Source organism: Polypterus senegalus, chromosome 16, assembly GCF_016835505.1.
Source record: "Polypterus senegalus isolate Bchr_013 chromosome 16, ASM1683550v1, whole genome shotgun sequence".
Classification (NCBI taxonomy): Eukaryota; Metazoa; Chordata; class Cladistia; order Polypteriformes; family Polypteridae; genus Polypterus; species Polypterus senegalus.
In genome coordinates this window covers 6287086-6305337 of record NC_053169.1, presented here as the reverse complement: position 1 = coordinate 6305337, position 18252 = coordinate 6287086, and the positions used below count along the sequence as shown (strand labels likewise).

The 18252-nt window shown below is 45.2% G+C and overlaps 1 protein-coding gene across 1 annotated transcript in view; it reads left to right on the top strand.

Moving 5' to 3' along the window:
* map4k3b (mitogen-activated protein kinase kinase kinase kinase 3b) overlaps nucleotides 1-18252 on the top strand; it is a 124811-nt gene that overhangs the window by 33670 nt on the left and 72889 nt on the right. The window contains exon 3 of the mRNA XM_039738992.1: nucleotides 15522-15612. Within this exon, the coding sequence (XP_039594926.1) occupies nucleotides 15522-15612 (91 nt within the window). The remainder of the gene's footprint in view (nucleotides 1-15521; nucleotides 15613-18252) is intronic.

Genomic DNA, 18252 nt, shown 5'->3' with positions numbered 1-18252 from the left:
CCCTCTGTGGTCATAGAAGATCCCTAGGCATCTTTTGTAAAGAGTAGGTTGTTTCCCAATGTCCTGGCTCAATGGCTCGTTATTTGCACATCCATTCTGACCCCATAATGATTCCCTGTCCCTCATTAGCTAACTATCTCTCTACCTATCTTCATCACTGAATGCCTAATGTGTGGTCAGAGTGCTCATACAAAATGGCTGCCGTTGTTCACCCAGGCGGATGCTGCCCATTGGTGGTGGTTGTTGTTGACGTGGTTCCCCATCACTATGTAAAGCACTCCGAGTGTCTTGAAAAGCACTTTATAAATGAAATGGCGTCTTCCTTTTCTACAGTATATGCGAATATGTAATGTTTAGAACAAAAGGCAATGAAAGACCTTGAAAGGCAGCACGTCCTTTTGTGTGTGACCATCTACATCGTCGGCTCTTTCATTTGATAAGCATATTGTGTGTCATTCTGAATGTGAGGATTTCTTTTCTTGAGAATTATTTAGTGGAAAGAGTCGTCTTTGTGTATTCGCTACATCTTAAAAGCGACTTCTGATATTAGAAGACAAAAAGCTTGTCAATATTTCTGCAGTTTATAATCCTGTTTTGTTTGTGCTCTCAATTAACTTTATATCTTCCTTGAAAGACAAAGTTAGAAATGGCAAGTCATCATCCTTTGGGCCTTCTCCTTTATGAAGTATGAAATATAGAAATAGAAGTGAAATTCATTTATAATAATGACATTTATTTGTGTTATAAAATTCTGCTATATCTTCTGAAATCTTGTCTGTACTTTGTCTTATTTATAAAAAGCGTTCAGATTCGTTTTCATACTTCAGGGCGTTTTAAATTCAGTCTGTTGCATAACCTCAAGACGTTTTTAAGTGGATAACAATAACAGCATGATTAGACTATGAGTCAGGATAATGCCTTTCAAATGTTTCAATCAAGTCTGTATAAAAGGGCTTCGTTTTCTTAGAAGTTATATTGTTTGAGTTTTGTGTTGTGTTTGCCATGTATCACAAGTCTGCTTTTCATATTATCTGTTTGCACTGACTGATCGAAGTTGCCTCCGAATGAAAATTATTTTAATTGTCTGCTTTCTGGATTTAGTGAAAGCTGAGACGTGCAGTTTTGATCCCTTTGAATTCCGCGTATTCCAGCATTGAGCCTCCACTTGGTGAAGATCACTTGAAAGAATAAACTGAGCTGAACTGAATATAGACACAATCATTTCATATTAATGTTGGACTGATACTGACATTTTGACTTTGGTATCGATACCAGTTTTCAGATCTCTGCCCCCGTACCAGAATGGTTCCAAAGCAAATAACGGACAACTACAAATACCCCCCTGCACTACGCACCGCTTCCCTCGTGACAGTACAATACAATACAATACAGTTTATTTTTGTATAGCCCAAAATCACACAGGAAGTGCCGCAATGGGCTTTAACAGGCCCTGCCTTTTGACAGCCCCCCAGCCTTGACTCTCTGAGAAGACAAAAGACAAACTCCCAATAAAAACCTTGTAGGGAAAAATGGAAGAAACCTCGGGAAAGGCAGTTCAAAGAGAGACCCCTTTCCAGGTAGGTTGGGCGTGCAGTGGGTGTCAAAAGTAGGGGGTCAATACAATACAATACACAGAACAGAACAATTCCTTAATACAGCATAATAATAAAAATTTTAGAAGTACAGTCATGAGGTCCCGATCAAGGTGAAGCTATAAGTGAGTGGTGGGGAGGATGTGCCCCCGTGAAGTTCTGATCACGTTGAAGTGTGTGGTTTCGCGTTGTGAAGTGTTTGAAATGGGTGTTTTTCCACAACTGCATTTACAAGTGTCGATAGAATGTGGTGCTGGGGATTTAGAGGAAAGCTGGCATTTCTACCAGCACTGAAAATCCCAAAATGCTAGTACCGTACTGTTTAAAAATTTGGGTTTTTCGTACTTTTCCGGTGACGGTATATAAATCTCTATTTCATACAGTAACGTTTAGTTTTAAAAGCCATCCTGATTAATCATAAACTGACTCTCTCAGAGTCTTACAGTGAGTTATATGACAGAAGTGACAGTGCAGCCATGCTGTTTACACTCCTGAGGTTTTAGACTACGACACGTTTGATTCATGTCCACATTCTAGTAAACTTTATCAGTGGCTGTGGGAAAAAGCACAATTAAAAGAGATGCAGGCTGTATAGACAGGCGACTCTGAACCGGCCCGGTACGAGTGTGTATACCTTGTGATGGATGGGTGAGCAGTTCAAGGGTGATATGCTTCAGCATCATTTAACACAGTACTTGAATAAGCAGGGTTCTTAAAAGACTGAATGGAAGGAAGAAAAAAGAGAGAGATAGAGAGAGACACAGAGAAAGCAAAGAGCAAAAAAAGGACAGGTGCTGTTCAGGCTTTTAAGTATGTGAAGTGCCACGCGAGACACATATCACGTGACAGAGCACCAGTTCAGCAAGTAAGGGAGCAAAGTGGAGGTAAATTGTATTTATGCCCATTGTATTGGCGTTTAAGAATGGGTTTTGGAGGAGCGTCCGTGTCTTCTAGGGGTTCATTCAGCCCCCCTGTTCACTATATATATATATATATATATATATATATATATATATATATATATATATATATATATATATAATAAACTGCTCAAAAAATTAAAGGAACACTTTGAAAACACATCAGATCTCAATGGGAAAAAGAAATCCTCCTGGATATCTATACTGATATAGACTGGGTAATGTGTTAGGAACGAAAGGATGCCACATCGCTTGATGGAAATGAAAATGATCAACCTACAGAGCCCTGAATTCAAAGACACCCCAAAAATCAGAGTAAAAAAATGATGTGGCAGGGTAGTCCATTTTGCCAAAATTTAATTGCAGCAACTCAAATTGTACGCAGCACTTTGTATGGCCCCTGTGTTCTTGTATACATGCCTGACAACATCGGTGCATGCTTCTAATGAGATGACAGATGGTGTTGTGGGGATCTCCTCCCAGATCTGGACCAGGGCATCACTGAGCTCCTGGACAGTCTGAGGTGCAACCTGGTGGCATTGGATGGACCAAAACATAATGTCCCAGAGGTGTTCTATTGGATTTAGGTCAGGAAAGTGTGGTGGCCAGTCAATGGTATCAATTCCTTCATCCTCCAGGAACTGCCTGCATACTCTCACCACATGAGGCCAGGAATTGTCGTGCACCAGGAGCCACTGTACCAGCATAGGGTCTGACAATGGGTCCAAGGATTTCATCCTGATACCTAATGGCAGCCAAGGTGCCTTTGTCAAGCCTGTAGCGGTCTGTGTGACCCTCCATGGATATGCCTCCCCAGACAATCATTAACCCACCACCAAACTGCTCATGCTGAATGATGTTACAGGCAGCATAATGTTCTCCATGGCTTCTCCAGACCCTTTCACTTCTGTCACATGCTCAGGGTGAACCTGCTCTCATCTGTAAAAAGCACAGGGCACCAGTGGTGCATCTGCCAATTCTGGTATTCTATGGCGAATGCCAATCGAGCTGCATGCTGCTGGGCAGTGAGCTCAGGGCCCATTAGAGGACATGGGGCCCTTGGGTCACCCTCATGAAGTCTTTCTGGTTGTTTGGTCAGAGACATTCACACCAGTGGCCTGCTGGAGGTCATTTTGTAGGGCTCTGGCAGTGCTCATCCTGTTCCTCCTTGCCCAAAGGAGCAGATACTGGTCCTGCTGATGGGTTATGGACCTTCTATGGCCCTCTCCAGCTCTCCTAGAGTAACTGCTTGTCTCCTAGAATCTCCTCCATGCCCTTGAGACTGTGCAGGGACACACAGCAAACCTCTGGCAATGACACGTATTGATGTGCCATCCTGGAGAAGTTGGACTACCTGTGTAACCTCTGTAGGGTCCAGGTATCGCCTCATGCTGACACAGTAGTGACACTGACTGTAGCCAAATGCAAAACTAGTGAAGAAACAGTCAGAAAAGATGAGGAGGGAAAAATGTCAGTGGCCTCCACCTGTTAAACCATTCCTGTTTTGGGGGTCATCTCATTGTTGCCCCTCTAGTGCATCTGTTGTTAATTTCATTAACACCACAGCAGCTGAAACTGATTAACAACCCCCTCTGCTACTTAACTGACCAGATTAACATCCCATAAATTTCATTGACTTTATGCTATAATCTGATTAAAAAGTGTTCCTTTAATTCTTTTGAGCAGTAATATATATATATATAGTGTAGAAAGCAGCCCAGACACAGACAGGTGGACATCGTTTGAATCACCACAACACGTTTATTTACACTATTTACACAATGAGTGACACACACGACCCCAAAACTCCCCCAAAGTCCAGGCCTCTCACACAACGATGCCTCTTTTCAGGCCGCCTCCTTTCCACTCCTCCCGAGCTCCGTCCTTCTCCACTCCCGACCCTGACCCTTTTTTATAATCACTCTGACGTGCTCCAGATGCCACCTGATAATCTTCCGCCGGCACTCCTCAGTGTGGCGGAAGCACCGGCCGTGCACCCGGAAGCACTGTGGGTGTCCCTGGTCGTCTTTCCCCCAGCACTTCCGGGTGTGGCAGAATTGCTGAAGACCAGGGCTCCACAGGCATCCGGCCACCCCCTGGCGGTGACCACGGGCTCCAATAGGGTTGAGCTTCCAAGCTGTGTTCCCATGGTCCCCAAAGCCACCAGGGTGGTCGCCCCCTCATGGTCTGAAGGAGGCGTAACCCCTCCTCCGGTCCTTCCGGGCATCCCAGCTGGGTGCCACCCCGAGCCGCTAGCCACAATAGGTATAGAAATATATAGATACAATATGTATATAGAATTATACATATATATAGCTATAGATATATGCAGTATATATATATATATATATATATATAAATAGATAGATAGATATAGAGGGTGAGTAAAAATTATGTTAACATTTGAGTGGTGGAAACAATGTATTCACAAAACATACTTCATATTAACTATACATAACTAACTATTATACTTCATTAATGTTAACATAATTTTGACTTACCCTGTCAATAACACAAAGAGTACATGGCGGATGTTTGCCAACTGGCCGACCAACCACTAGTGTTACCTGGTCGGTAACCGCCTAATAATCAGATTCTGATTCAGACTTAAAAAAGAATCCCATTACAGCCAGAAGGGATCCTTCTCCATCGGGCTCCTGAGCAAGGTTTTTAACCTGAAAATTGCTCCAGGGGTGCAGTACAATGGCTGACCCTGTGCTCTGACTCACAAAAAGACAGTTTCCCCTTGGAGTTTAACAATGTATTTCAAAATAAAAAAAAAAATGTGTTATGATTTGGAATCAGGAATGTGGTGAAAAGGGATCCCACCATAATCTGCCCAGAAAAGACCTCACCAAAAGCATGCTGACGTACAAAGTCCACAGGCAGGCTTCAAGCCCTTCCATACCTTAAAAATGGGGAACAGGCTTTTAAAGTTTAAAACTGACAGAAATATCCCAAAATATGCAACAAAAATCCCAACAAGAGAGGGAATAAGCTTAAATCCTTGGCTTGGAGCTCTCAGAACTCCTCGCTTTAAAGGCTGGGGGCGGGTCCTTACGGTGAGGTAGGTGTGGACCCGCCTCTTGGGGATCCACTCACAAAGCACAAGGAAGAGAGTAGAACATACAGTAATTACACACATAGGCACTAAATAGATGGAGTGAAATTAACAGAAAATCGATAATTAGACAATTAATAAATGGACAGAGTAGTATAAACAGAAACAATTGAAATCATTGAACAATACTGAAAGATGAACAAAAAAGCCAGTAGAAATAAATGTAAACATAAGCTACGGGGGAACCTAAGGCTAAAACTTCACAATATGTATGTCGGGGGGTGTTCAGTAATTGTAATGTGTTTAAAGAAATGGACCCCCAGACAGCCAAGGTGAGTGTGGAACTCAATTTATCCGCATCCCGTTCCCTAAGGTTGCTAGAATGGAACGAGAAGTAGCCATTCTTGCAATGTTAATATAGGCTTTGATTTCTTTTCCTTGAATCTTACTTAATGCTAAATGCGCACACAGACACCACCATTTTTGAAATCCTAATGTTTAGTTTTCCAAACTAAAAAAAAATTTGGGAATTAAAGTTGTAATGCACAGATGTGGGCTAAACCAGCTTAAACAAAAGGAACAAAGGATCATTTCGAGGGGAACTTTCAGAATTAGGTGATTGTTTGAAGGGGTGCCCATCTGTTTCAGTGTTGGTGCGGCTGCTCTTTTTAATATACGACTCGTATGGCCAAACGCTTGTGGACGCCGTGCCATCACACCTATATAAGCACTTTGGATATCCCAAACCAAACCCAAGGGCTTTGATATGGAAATGCCAAACCCAAAAACACACACACACACATAGTAACATCTACTATTATTCTTTCCACAAGATCCTGGAGTGTGTCTGTGGGAATTTGTGCCCATTCAGCTAAAAGAGCATTTGTGAGGTCAGGTGCAGATGCTGGACGAGGAGACCTGGTTTGCCATTTCATCCTAAAGGTGTTTAATAGGGCTTAGGTCGTGGCTCTGTGCAGGCTGCTCAACTTCCTCCATGCCATTATGGACATGGCATTGCACACAAGGGCACAGTCACGCTGGAACAGCAGAGGGCCGTCCCCGAACTCAAGGGCACAGTTGTCTAAAATGTCTTTGTCTGCTGTAGCATTAACAGGTCCCTTCACTGGAGCCCACCATTGTCAGCCCAGACTGTTATCCCTCCTCCACCAAACTTCACAGTAGGCACTACTGCAGTCTTCTGGCACCCACCAAACCCAGACTGGTCCATCAGACCATCTGTTAAGTGATTCATCACTCCACATTTTCACTGCTCCACAGTCCAGTGATGGTGTGCTTTACACCACTCCAGTTGGCACTTGGCAAGGCTTGTGTGTTTAGTTGCCCGGCCATGGAAACCCATTTACTGATGCATCCAGTGTGCAGTTCTTGTGCAGATGTTGCTTCCAGAGGGAGATGGCAAAGAGCATAGCTGATTTTTTTTATCCACTTTAGCACTTGGCTGCCCCGCTCTGTGAGTTTTCAATGGTCTTACCAATTCGTGGCTGAGCTGTTGCTGCTCCTTGGCACTTCCACCTCACAGAATTGGCAGATCTGGCAGACGTTTCATGTACTGACTTGTGGCAAAGGTGGCCTTCTAGGACGATGCCACTTTTAAGGTCACTGAGCTCTTCATTATGACTCAGTGTTGGTCATTGGAGACTTTATAGCTATGTGTTTGACTCGACGCACCTGAACTCAGTTGTTTGGTGGGACGTCTACACACTTTAGGCCATATAGCATACATTTATGCATGGCAGAAAGAAAAATGAGGTTGTTCTTTGTGAACAGCCATCCGCTCTTGTTTGCCAGGTTTCTTTAGCCACGCTGTGGTACTTGCTTCATATCATCAGTTTGGCTTTCCTTCTTTCCCACTTACGATGGAATTTCATTGTGTCATATCAGGAAGGAAGTCCAATTGTCCTCTTTTCCTGCCTTTCCTTTAAACCATTTCATGTTTTCAGAAGAGATGTGTTGCATCCAAGTACTTTATATAAAAAACGTAGTGGACCCTCATGACATGGCTGCTGCAATAGAGGAGCTTTTTATTCTTTTACCGTATGCCCTTTATAGTTAAAAATGTCCATTTGTCAGAAGAAACAGCCATTCAATGAAGTCTTATTTTTTACGTCTCCATAGTACATTTGACAATCACACCGTGCCAACAGACTCAAAAATACAGTCGTGTGAAAAAGTAAGTGCACCTCATCACATGACAATGGACAATAATATAGTCATAGACCGCAGAGTCCAAATCAAGATATCAAAAAAAAATAAAAGGGCATTGGTTGATGTGCTGTTATTTATTGTGGGTTGTGGAGGGTCTGTGGCTGATTGTAGTTCAGACTTCTCAAAAATTAATTTTTCCAAAGCTGTGCTGAATTCTCAAGCTGAAATTGTTGCAGCATTCGACCATGATGGATAGAAGGGGGTGATTTGCCAAAAAATGATAGTGTTAGAGAAATACTGAATCATTATAATGTGCAGGTAAGGGTTGTTTTTAGTGCTAACAGCAATGCGAAGAACACGTGAGGTCACCGTACGCATAATGTCACCTTTTCCATTTCTTTCTGTGTCAGTTATTGTGTTTGTAAGAGCTAGTTATTTTGAACATTTCAAAATCACTTCAGTTTGTTTGACCATCACAAATGTAGCCGGTTTACACTACTTCAGACTCTTTTTAGTTAGATTCTATACTTTTATGGTCATAGACGTTATCTTGCTTATCCACTACAATAATCAAAAAGCAGAAAAATGAGCTGCTGTGTGAGGGAGGCTCATGAAAGGTGACGCACTGCCATTAGGGGGAGCCACTTCTACACGCGGCCTATCAAGCACAAGCTGTTGCAGTACACACGACACTAGCAGGCGTTTCACTCTTTGGCATCATCTGCAAATTAAATCTGCTTATTGAATACACGTTGGTACAGATCGTCTGTGTATATTACAAAGAGCAGCAGCCCCGGCACTGACCCCCGTATATCCACTGAAGCCCCGGCACTGACCCCTGTATATCCACTGTCTATTTGAGCTGCAGTGCCACCACATTTAGACCACCACAGATGTTCCAATTATAATTGTTCTGTGTATATTGAGTTTCCATGCTCAATTCCCGTGGCCCCCATACAAACCAGGGCGGCTGCCCTCTTGTGGTCCGGGGGAGGCATAGTCCCTCTCTCAGTCCTTCTAGGCGTCCCGGCTGGGCACAACCCCCAGCCACCCGCTATATTGCCCCTCTGTCAGCTGAGACCCGTGGGGGCCAGTGGCCCATCCTGCGAGGGTGGGGAGCCGACATACTCCTGTCCAGGGCCCAGTCCTACAAAACAAAAACTGGAATAAGGGACGGAGACGTTGCCTTGACGCCACCATTCTGCGCCTTTCTGCATACCATACAGGCAACGCTCCCCCCTTCGACCGGCACCCCAACATTCACCCGGGACCGCTCACACCCCCGTCTTCTCAGCTGCCTTTGGGGCTTCCCTTTGACACCACAGAGGGCGGCCTGTCATCGGATGAAAGCTCCCAGCCTCACGTCCTCCCTTGTTGGATGAGCCGGCTTTCTTTCTCTGGATCATCCTATTTCTCTGGGGTGCCCTGATGGTTTGAGTCTCCCTATGTGGAAGGAAGAGACCCTGTGCCGCCTGCTTCCCTGTAGAGCGGCGTGAGGCCATTGCTGGCTCTAGTAGCACTGCACCTAGACCCCCGGCACACAACAGCCGGCCTCATACCTGCCCTCTTGCTCGGTCCTCATCACTGTGTTCACTGATTGGAGGTACAGCTACTCAGTACCCAGATCCGACCAATACTGGGTCCCCTTTGCACGACCCCCCTTTTTCCTTTATGGCACAGGTGTCACTTACCTGTACCACTGCATCCTTCCGGCCAGAAAATCCAGCGTTACGCCACTTTGTCCACTGCTGTAGTGTCTTCAGTGACGCAATCGCATTCCCCTCTGGCTTCTCCATTACCTCACACAGGACGCGCATGACCTGGAGTAGCATCTGTGCGGGCTGAAGGCAATCCTCCAGCTGGGTGCCGCGGAGCCTTCTCCTCGGCTCAGTCGGGTCCTCCCTTGGCTCAGGATGGACATTCGTTGGTCCCGCCCCCATCCAATCATCGGTGGGAACGCAACACACACCGTCTAGTCCCTCGCCAGCCTCAGGAGGGACTTCCGGTCCTCTGTCGTCTTGTTGTTCTGCGGCCCGATGGGGTGGCAAGCCTGCCGGCAGCTCTTCTGCCGCAGCGGCTTTCAAACACACAGGAGCTTCTCCTCCCCAGTTTTGACCACTGCCATCATCTTGGCGTCACTCCCTGGATCAGGCTGCTTCAGCCACTGACATGGGTTCAAGTAGTCCACAGCTGCAAAAACAAAGGGAGTCTGACAACGCCAGCTCCCCAGGGCCGACTGCCACTGGAGAAGGGAATTACCTTCTGAACCCTGCCCTTCGGAGGAAGCTGCCTCCGTGTGGCCTCTCCTGCCACAGAGCTGACCCGTGTGTCCATGGTGATGGCGCGCACCGGATAGTCTGCTGCTTGCACGTCTTTTGTGTTCTTCTTTGTCCCTGTCAGGCACAGATGACAATTCCGTGGACCGTAGGCGGTCTTTTGGATGAGTCACTCCTAGTCGCGGGGTTGTGTGTGTACTGCTCTACCATGGTGCGTGTGTGGGGTGTCCTGCTGTGTTGGGCTGTCCACAAAATTATTTTGTTGATGGGTCCCCGTCTTATATCAGGCAGAGAGTCCCATCTGGGATGCCATTGTGGAAAACCAACCCCGGCCACAGACAGGCAGACACCAACTTTTCCAAACACACGCCTTTATTTACAATATTTACATCTAGTAAAGTCCCACACACAGTCCAGTGTCCTTCCACCAATCACCCTCACGTCCGGGCCTTTTAATGATCCAGCCTTCCTTCACCGCCTCCACTCCTCTCCTCCGAGCTTCGTCCTCTTCCTCCCGACTTCGGCTGATGACTGGAGGGAGGCGGCCCTTTATTTCCACCCGGATGTGCTCTAGGTGCCCCTTGATGAGCTTCCTGTAGCACTTTATGGTATGGCGGAAGTGTCGTATGAGCACCCGGAAGCACTCCGAGTGTCCCTGGTTTTTCTGGTAATGTGGTAATGTCCAGGGCTCCTTACTTGTCTGGGTGCCCCCTGGTGGTGGCCGCGGGCCCCTATAGGGTTGAGCTTCCATGCTCAATTCCTGTGGCCCCCATACAAACCAGGGCGGCTGCCCTCTTGTGGTCCGGGGGAGGCATCGTCCCTCTCTCGGTCCTTCTAGATATACAGTATATACACACATACTGTGAAAGCCCAGGGCACGTACAGCTGCCTCAACCTGACACAAACGGGCAGAGAGACGAGTTTTGCACACAACATTTAGTTTATTTGCGGTTCACAGCACACAATAAACCAACACCAACACAGTCCCTTTTGCCGACAGTCCTTCCTCCACTCCTCTTCAGGCTTTGTCCTCTTCCTCCCGACTCTGGCTGTTGACTTCTGGCAACTGGCCCCTTTTTATAGGGCACCCAACAAGCGTCTTTCAGCCGCACTTCTGGGTGTGGAGGAAGTGCAGCAAAATAGGATCCTGCAAATGTCCTGTGCCCCCTGGAGGTGGACACAGGCCCCAACAGGGTTGAGCTTCTATGCTTATGATCCATGGCCCTGCTGAAGGCCGTGGTTTGGGGGGGATCGGGTTTCGCCCTCTGTCAGTCCTGGGGAGAAATGTTCTTAAAATTACACTCTAGCCCAGTCCTTCCATACTATGCTTTGATTATTATAGGAAATCACAAAAATAGGCGATTGAATCGAAACTGCATGTGTCAGGGTGATTTTTTTTATTTGATCAGCTGGTCAAAATCCATAACATACACTCAGAAGTCTTCAGGGAGCAAAACTGCTATCGTCAAGTGTCATTAAAGCCAATGTCATATTCTGTGACTTTTTGTCGTGGGGTATGTCAGATTTGCCGAGCACAGTCGCTGATCTCATCACTGCACCACGTCGCCTGCACTCCATACACTGGAACACAGAATCCACAATTCCAGTTGCTTCATATAAATGAATTTTATGAAGCCATCAATTTTTTAAAAAACCCAAACCACAAGTGCGAGACTCCAGGAGTTCATACACTTGAAAGTATTCCCTCCGGGCCTGCTGCTGGACGGCTCCTGAGTGTGTTACTGTTGACAGCTGGCAGGCCTCCATCTACAATAGGAAAGGTCTTAAAATCAATTGTGAAATGTTTATTTTTAAATACTGCATGTTAATCCAGAATGCTGAAAAGCCACCTTCAAAAAGTAAGAAACAATCACAATGGATTATGTGGGGGGCATTTAAAATGAAGTTGCGCTAATTTAAGTGCTGTGTTTTGTTTGGGGGCAGATCTTTATAAGAATGGTCACATTTCCACTTCCACTGCATGGAATACGAATGAAGGACATGCCATGCAAAAGGCTACCTAATTCAGGATGTGCAAGGTTTCTGGATGAAATATTAGGGCTACGTCACATTAGATGACTTCTCCAGCGCTGCTGTTTTTAATAGAAATAAATGATTTGGATACGAACATAAGTAACAAGCTGGGTTAACTTTACAGGTGATACCAAGATAGGTGAATTGGCAGAAAATCTTGAATTTCGTTGAATCATCATAGAGGGACTTAGGCAGCAAACAGGCTTTGGCAGGTTTATGGCAGTGGATGAAATTTAATATCAGTAAATGTAAAGAATTACATGTAGGAAGTGAAAATGTCAGACTTGAAACACAAAGGGAGGTCTGGAACCTGAAAGTACTGCTTATAAGGAGGATTTAGGAGTCGTAGTGGACACTACGCTATCAACTGCCAGGCGGTGTTCAGGAGCCATTAAGAAGGCTAACAGAATGTCAGGTTATATAGCGCCTTGATGTGTGGAGTACAAGTCACAGGAGGTTCTGCTCAAGCTTTATAACACACTGGTGAGGCCTCATCTGGAGTCTTGGGTGTAGTTTTGGTCTCCAGGCTACAAAAAGGAAATAACAGCACAAGAAGAAGTGAAGAAGTCCAGAGAAGAGCAACTGGGATGAGTGCAGGGCTACAGGGGGTGAGTTATGAGTAGAGTTGATCAGCAAATTTTGCCAAAGTGTTTTTCCCAGCTAATTTGCTGCGTTCATGTTCGCCCTCAGTTTATCAAATCATATGGCCAGTTTAAGGGATTTTTTTTTCTTTTTATTTGCCCCATAATGCTTTGCAAGGCCATAGTCACATCCCCCAGAGCTGTAATAGTCAACATTGATGGGACTGCAGAGGTATATATTTCTTATCAATTGCATTACAGACTCCGTGGGACGAGTCATCTGTGCTTGTAGCCAAATGTGCAGGTTGATCTTCAAGTTCCATTTTTGGTGGATGGTAGGACGAGGGGAGAGAGTATTTGCAGGACAGTTTCTTCCCCAGGCCCCCTTTGGTTTCCAGTGCCCTGCATGGGAGCTCAACCCTGCTGGGGACCGTGGCCACTGCCGGGTAGTGTGTGGTGGGGGCTATTTGTCCACACTTCAGCCTCACCTTGAAGAAGCTCATTGTATGAAGGGAGCCAGTCACAACCACTCAATGGCCAGAGTCGGGAGGAAGAGGACAAAGCCTGAGGAGGAGTGGTGGCAGAGAAGGGACTGAATCATGTGGAGTGTTGGTGATTTGTGCCTGCAGATAAACCATGTGCTGGGTGCAAATCCTGTCACCTGCCTGTCTGTGTTGGGGTTGGCTTCACTCACTTCAATATGAAAGAAGGAGGCGCTCGCCCTGTCCATGCATAATAATTCGCCATGTTAGCCTTGTGGCGCTGCGAGAGTGAGAACAAACCTGGACGGAGCCTGACACCCCAACACAGGACACTTAATAAAGTAATAATAATAACAAAGGATTTATTACTATATACATGACATTTCTATCTTTTTAATAGAAAAAAAAGTGCAAATCATCAGCACAGACAGTTTGGAGAGCCTTCAGCGTGACTTCAAAAAACAGAACAAGCCCCCGGTCTTCAGCCATGACACGCCACTTTGAATTTTCTGCCTTTTAAAGACCAACATACTTTTTCTGACTGCTGACTACGATTTCGCCATTTCTGCTTTGTTTTGATGAAGTATGTGATTGTGCACCTCTGACTGCGTTCTTTCGTTTTTGACCTCACGGAGGCCTGCAGTGGTTGGCACAGCTCAGGTCGCCTTTTTAGCCATAATAATCAGTCCAGTATGGTTGGCAGACATTTCTGTAGTCCTCAGGGACACTTTAATGTAAAGATGATGGCACTCCAGCCACCATAATAAAAAAACTTCCCAAAGCTCCGAGACGACAGAAAGGACTCCTTTTTGCTCTCCGCGGGAGTAGCTCTGCTGCGGCTGCTCGCATCGTGAAGGGGATGAGGGAAAGCCCTCGGGAGCCCCATCCCCGGAAGAGTCGAAACTGTTGAAGAGCCAACAGGGTCGGGTCTGTTGGGGATCGGAGCTGGTGTGGTGCTGAGACGTCACCCGCTGCACGGCAGCACTCGGGTCCCATTTTGAGGCGGCCCATACGGGTGTGCGCATGGAACATCTTGTCTCTCCAGCAAAATGATCATCTTCTTCTGCTGTCGGAAGACCTGCGTAAACTCCGCATTTCAGTGGCGGCACTCTGAGGTACACAGACCGGGGACTGGTCAGATCTCTGTAGATACACCTTCTATTGGCCTGGTCGGTCTGATGGCTGTCATACTCGGAGAGTAGCTGTTGTTCTAGCGGATTGGCTTCTTCCGATGGTGTCTGATGTCACTCCTTTCAACGAGCGTATTATGAGACTCAGATTACTGCGGTCCCTGGGTGCCTTGTCTGTTGTCTCAGTGTCTGCTCCGACCGCAGTGAGTGATGTCTCGGCGAGGGAGACATTTTATTCGCAGCTTCGCTCAGTGGTTGATGGGTGCCCACGAGGTGACATTCCTCTGGTCATGGGTGACGTCAATGCAATCACTGGCACTGACAGGGCTGGCTATGAGGATTGTCTCAGTCCCAATGGGTCTGGTGACCGTGGTGAAAGTGGCTCCATGTTCCTTGACTTTGCAAAAGGTCAGTGGCTGTGAATCGCTAGACTTGGTACTCCAATACTGATGGTGCGGTGAAGAAGATCGATCACATCCTTGTGGGCAGATGCTGGAGGCTCTTGCAAAACTGCAGGGTCTACAGAAGTTGCCCAGTTTGTGAATTGTGACCACAGCCTTGTTGTTGCTACTCTTAGGATCCAGTTTAGGTCCAGTAGGTTACCACCTACTATGAAAATGAGCCTGGACTTGGCCAGATTCAAAGACCAGGCTGTTTCTAATAAATTTGCACGCAGTGGAGTTCGCTCATCACTAATTATTAGGAAAGATTAAAACAGTTGAACCTTAAGGAGATCAAGAGCAGACATGACTGAAGTGTTTAAAATTACGATGGAAATGAATGCAGTGCATCGAGACGGTGGCTTTAAAATGAGGTCTTCGAGAAGATGGGGACACAGCTGGAAACTCGCTAAAGGTACACTTTGCACAAATGTAAGAAGGTTTTTCTTCACACAGTACACCATCGACACATGGAATAAGTGGCCAAGTAGTGTGGTAGACATTAGGGACCTTGAAAAACTCAGCTTGACGTTGTTTTGGAGGACTGGCAGGCTTTGCTGGGCTGAGTCACCTGTCCACGTTAAAAGCTTTTCAAATGTTCAAATACGCAGTTTTTATTTTTTTGTACTCCTCTAATGATTCTGCTTTTTTTTCCAGTACTGAGTTACCAGTCTTGTAGTTCCAAATATTCCTTTTTCAGATTTTTGTCTGCCCACATTGAATACAAATTGGGGAAAAAGGAAATACCGTAGGATCGTTTTAAAGTTGTCAGCTGTAACCCAGTTGCATTATCGGTTTTAAACACAAATCGTCTTTTCATCTCTCTTTGTTTTAAACAGGTGAGGACTTTGCAGTCGTTCAGCAGGAGATTGTGATGATGAAGGACTGCAAGCATTCCAACATCGTGGCCTACTTTGGAAGCTATCTCAGGTGGGATCTCTCTTCAGACCACTCCGATGTTTACATTCCCAGCATGAGGAGAGGGGGGGGGGAGATGTGGGCTTCACCGGTTAAATCCATTTCACTTTACATAACAAAGGCACCCAGAATCTTCTTGATTTGATATGGGATGGTCCCTCTGGGGAAACAGGGTGTAATTGTAATGTGTATTTGCAAAAATGTAATTGTAATTTATAATGCTGTCTACGATATCCTTTACACCGCTCATACACGAGATAACTCTGAAGAATCAAACCAAACCAGGCCAAGCCAGGCTTCAAGGCCACTCTTGACTTGTATACTGTAAACCGCACTTTATGCACTTGCCGGCAGCGTATTGCTTTGTTTCAGTGCTATCGATGACCATTTTGACGTCACGGCTTATAAATACAATAACTCTTGTGGACCACCCAGGCTGGAACCCGACACAGACAAGCGTGGGACAAAAGTTCAAGGCACACACTGATTTTTTAATTTTCTTTTTCTTCACTTGTGGGCAACGCCTTCCCAGTTCCCACAACAACAACCTTTATTTCTAGAGCACATTTTCATACAAATAATGGAGCTCAAAGTGTTTCACATGATGAAGAAAGAGAAAAAAAGACAAAGTAAGAATTAAAATAAAAGAACACTAATTAACATAGAATAAAAATTAGGTCTGATGGCCAGGGAGGACAGAAAAAACAAAAAAAAACTCCAGGTGGCTGGAGAGAAAGTAAAATCTGTAGGGGTTCAAGGCCACAAGACCACCCAGCCAGCCCCCTCTAGGCATTCTACCTAACATAAATGATCAGTCCTCCATTGTATTCAGGATTCTCATGGAAGGGCTTGATGATGATGGTCACGTGGACTTCTGGTCTTTAATCCATCAATGTAGGGACATCACGGTGCTTTGATTAGGTGGTGAGGGCGCAGGTCGCCACCACAGAAAACCAGGAAAAAGAACAGAACAGAGAGTAGGGGTGAGTACGGATTTTGGAGCCACCATGAATTGTAAAGATAATTAATTGAATATACAGAGCGTCAGGATTAGGTTAAAATGAAGTTATGGGAAAGCCATGTTAAAGTAATGTGTTTTTAGCAGTTTGTTAGTTAAAGTGCTCCACCGTATCAGCCTGGCGAATTCCTATTGGCAGGCTATTCCAGATTTTAGGTGCATAACAGCAGAAGGCCGCCTGCCCGCCTCACCACTTCTTTTAAGTTTCGCTCTTGGAATTCCAAGCAGACACACAAGCTCAACACAGTCCACCACAAGCACAAATACAAAACAATTCTCTTCCTTCTCCTTTAAACTACTCCGGTCAAGCTTCCCAACTCTAGCTCCCTGAGTAATGGCTGCTGGCTCCTTTTATTAGGCCACCCAGAAGTGCTCCAGGTTCTTGATAACTCATTTCCGGCAGCACTTCTAGGGCTCAGCAGCTCCTGCTACAGCCCCTACCCCTGGCCACACGCTACACGCTATTGAATTAGAAAGTCCCATTCAGCCACTCGGATTGTATTTTACTTCTGATGTGCAAACGGCCCTACGTTTCCACAATTTGAGTCGGCTCACTTACTCTTTGTGGTGCCTTTATGATTTTTGGTGTTGATGTGCCGAGTGTTTTCCAAACTGAGGTCAGGCCATAGGTGTGCTGGTAACAAAACTTAGCGCTTCTCGCTTCAAGTTCAAATTTTAGCCCTCCGCAGTAATTTGTGTCATAGTTAGAATAAGTTAACTGTATATTAGCATACATTAAACTACCAACAATATGCTACCTAGTAATGTAAGTGTTCTCTTCTGTATTTGCACTGTCTTGCACTTTCATTGTCATATTTTACATGGGTGACCTGTACTTTGTTTCTGCCTGACCAGACTGATAGAATAAGATTTCCTACACACATCCGTACAAGAAGGCACATAAAGAATCTCTGTCTGCACGTCTCTATCTCTGCGCCCTCTATGGTGAACAAAACATCTACCTCCATGTTTGGCACAGGCTTTCCAGCAGTAGGGCAACTCGTTGAAGAAAAATGTCCATGTGGCTTCATTTTAAAGATTTTAGTAGTACTAGGGTGTTGTACCTTGCTAGCCATTAAGAATGTAGTGACAAGCAGGGGCGGACTGGCCATTTGAGCAATGCCCGGTGGGCCGCAGACTCTGATCTCGTCATGGGCTGGCTGTTTCATGAAATTAATTTTATGTACTGGTTACTGTTTGACATTAAAATAAATTTTCTAAACTACTAAACATTATCTGTCCAGTACTGCGATTTCTATAGTCCTATATAATATACCATATTACGTCATCAAGTTGTTTTAGTTGTCAGTACACAACGTTGCAGCGAAAAATTTGGTCAAAACTGCCTTTTGCCAATTTCTGTTTCGATATACCGCTACATTTCGGTTAGCATATACATTATTGCAATTTATTTTATCTCATATCTAGTATTTAAATTCTTCGGTACTAATAATTAGTTTAAATTATGTATTATGCATTTTATTGTTCTCTGGTCCTTGGCGTGAGCAATTATTAGTGGCTTTCAGCTGCGATTATTAGTATGACTAGTTAAATACCCGCACTTCGCAGCGGCGAAGTATTGCCTTAAAATTTTTATTAAGAAGAAAATTTTTATTTTATTTGTTAAGGATCTC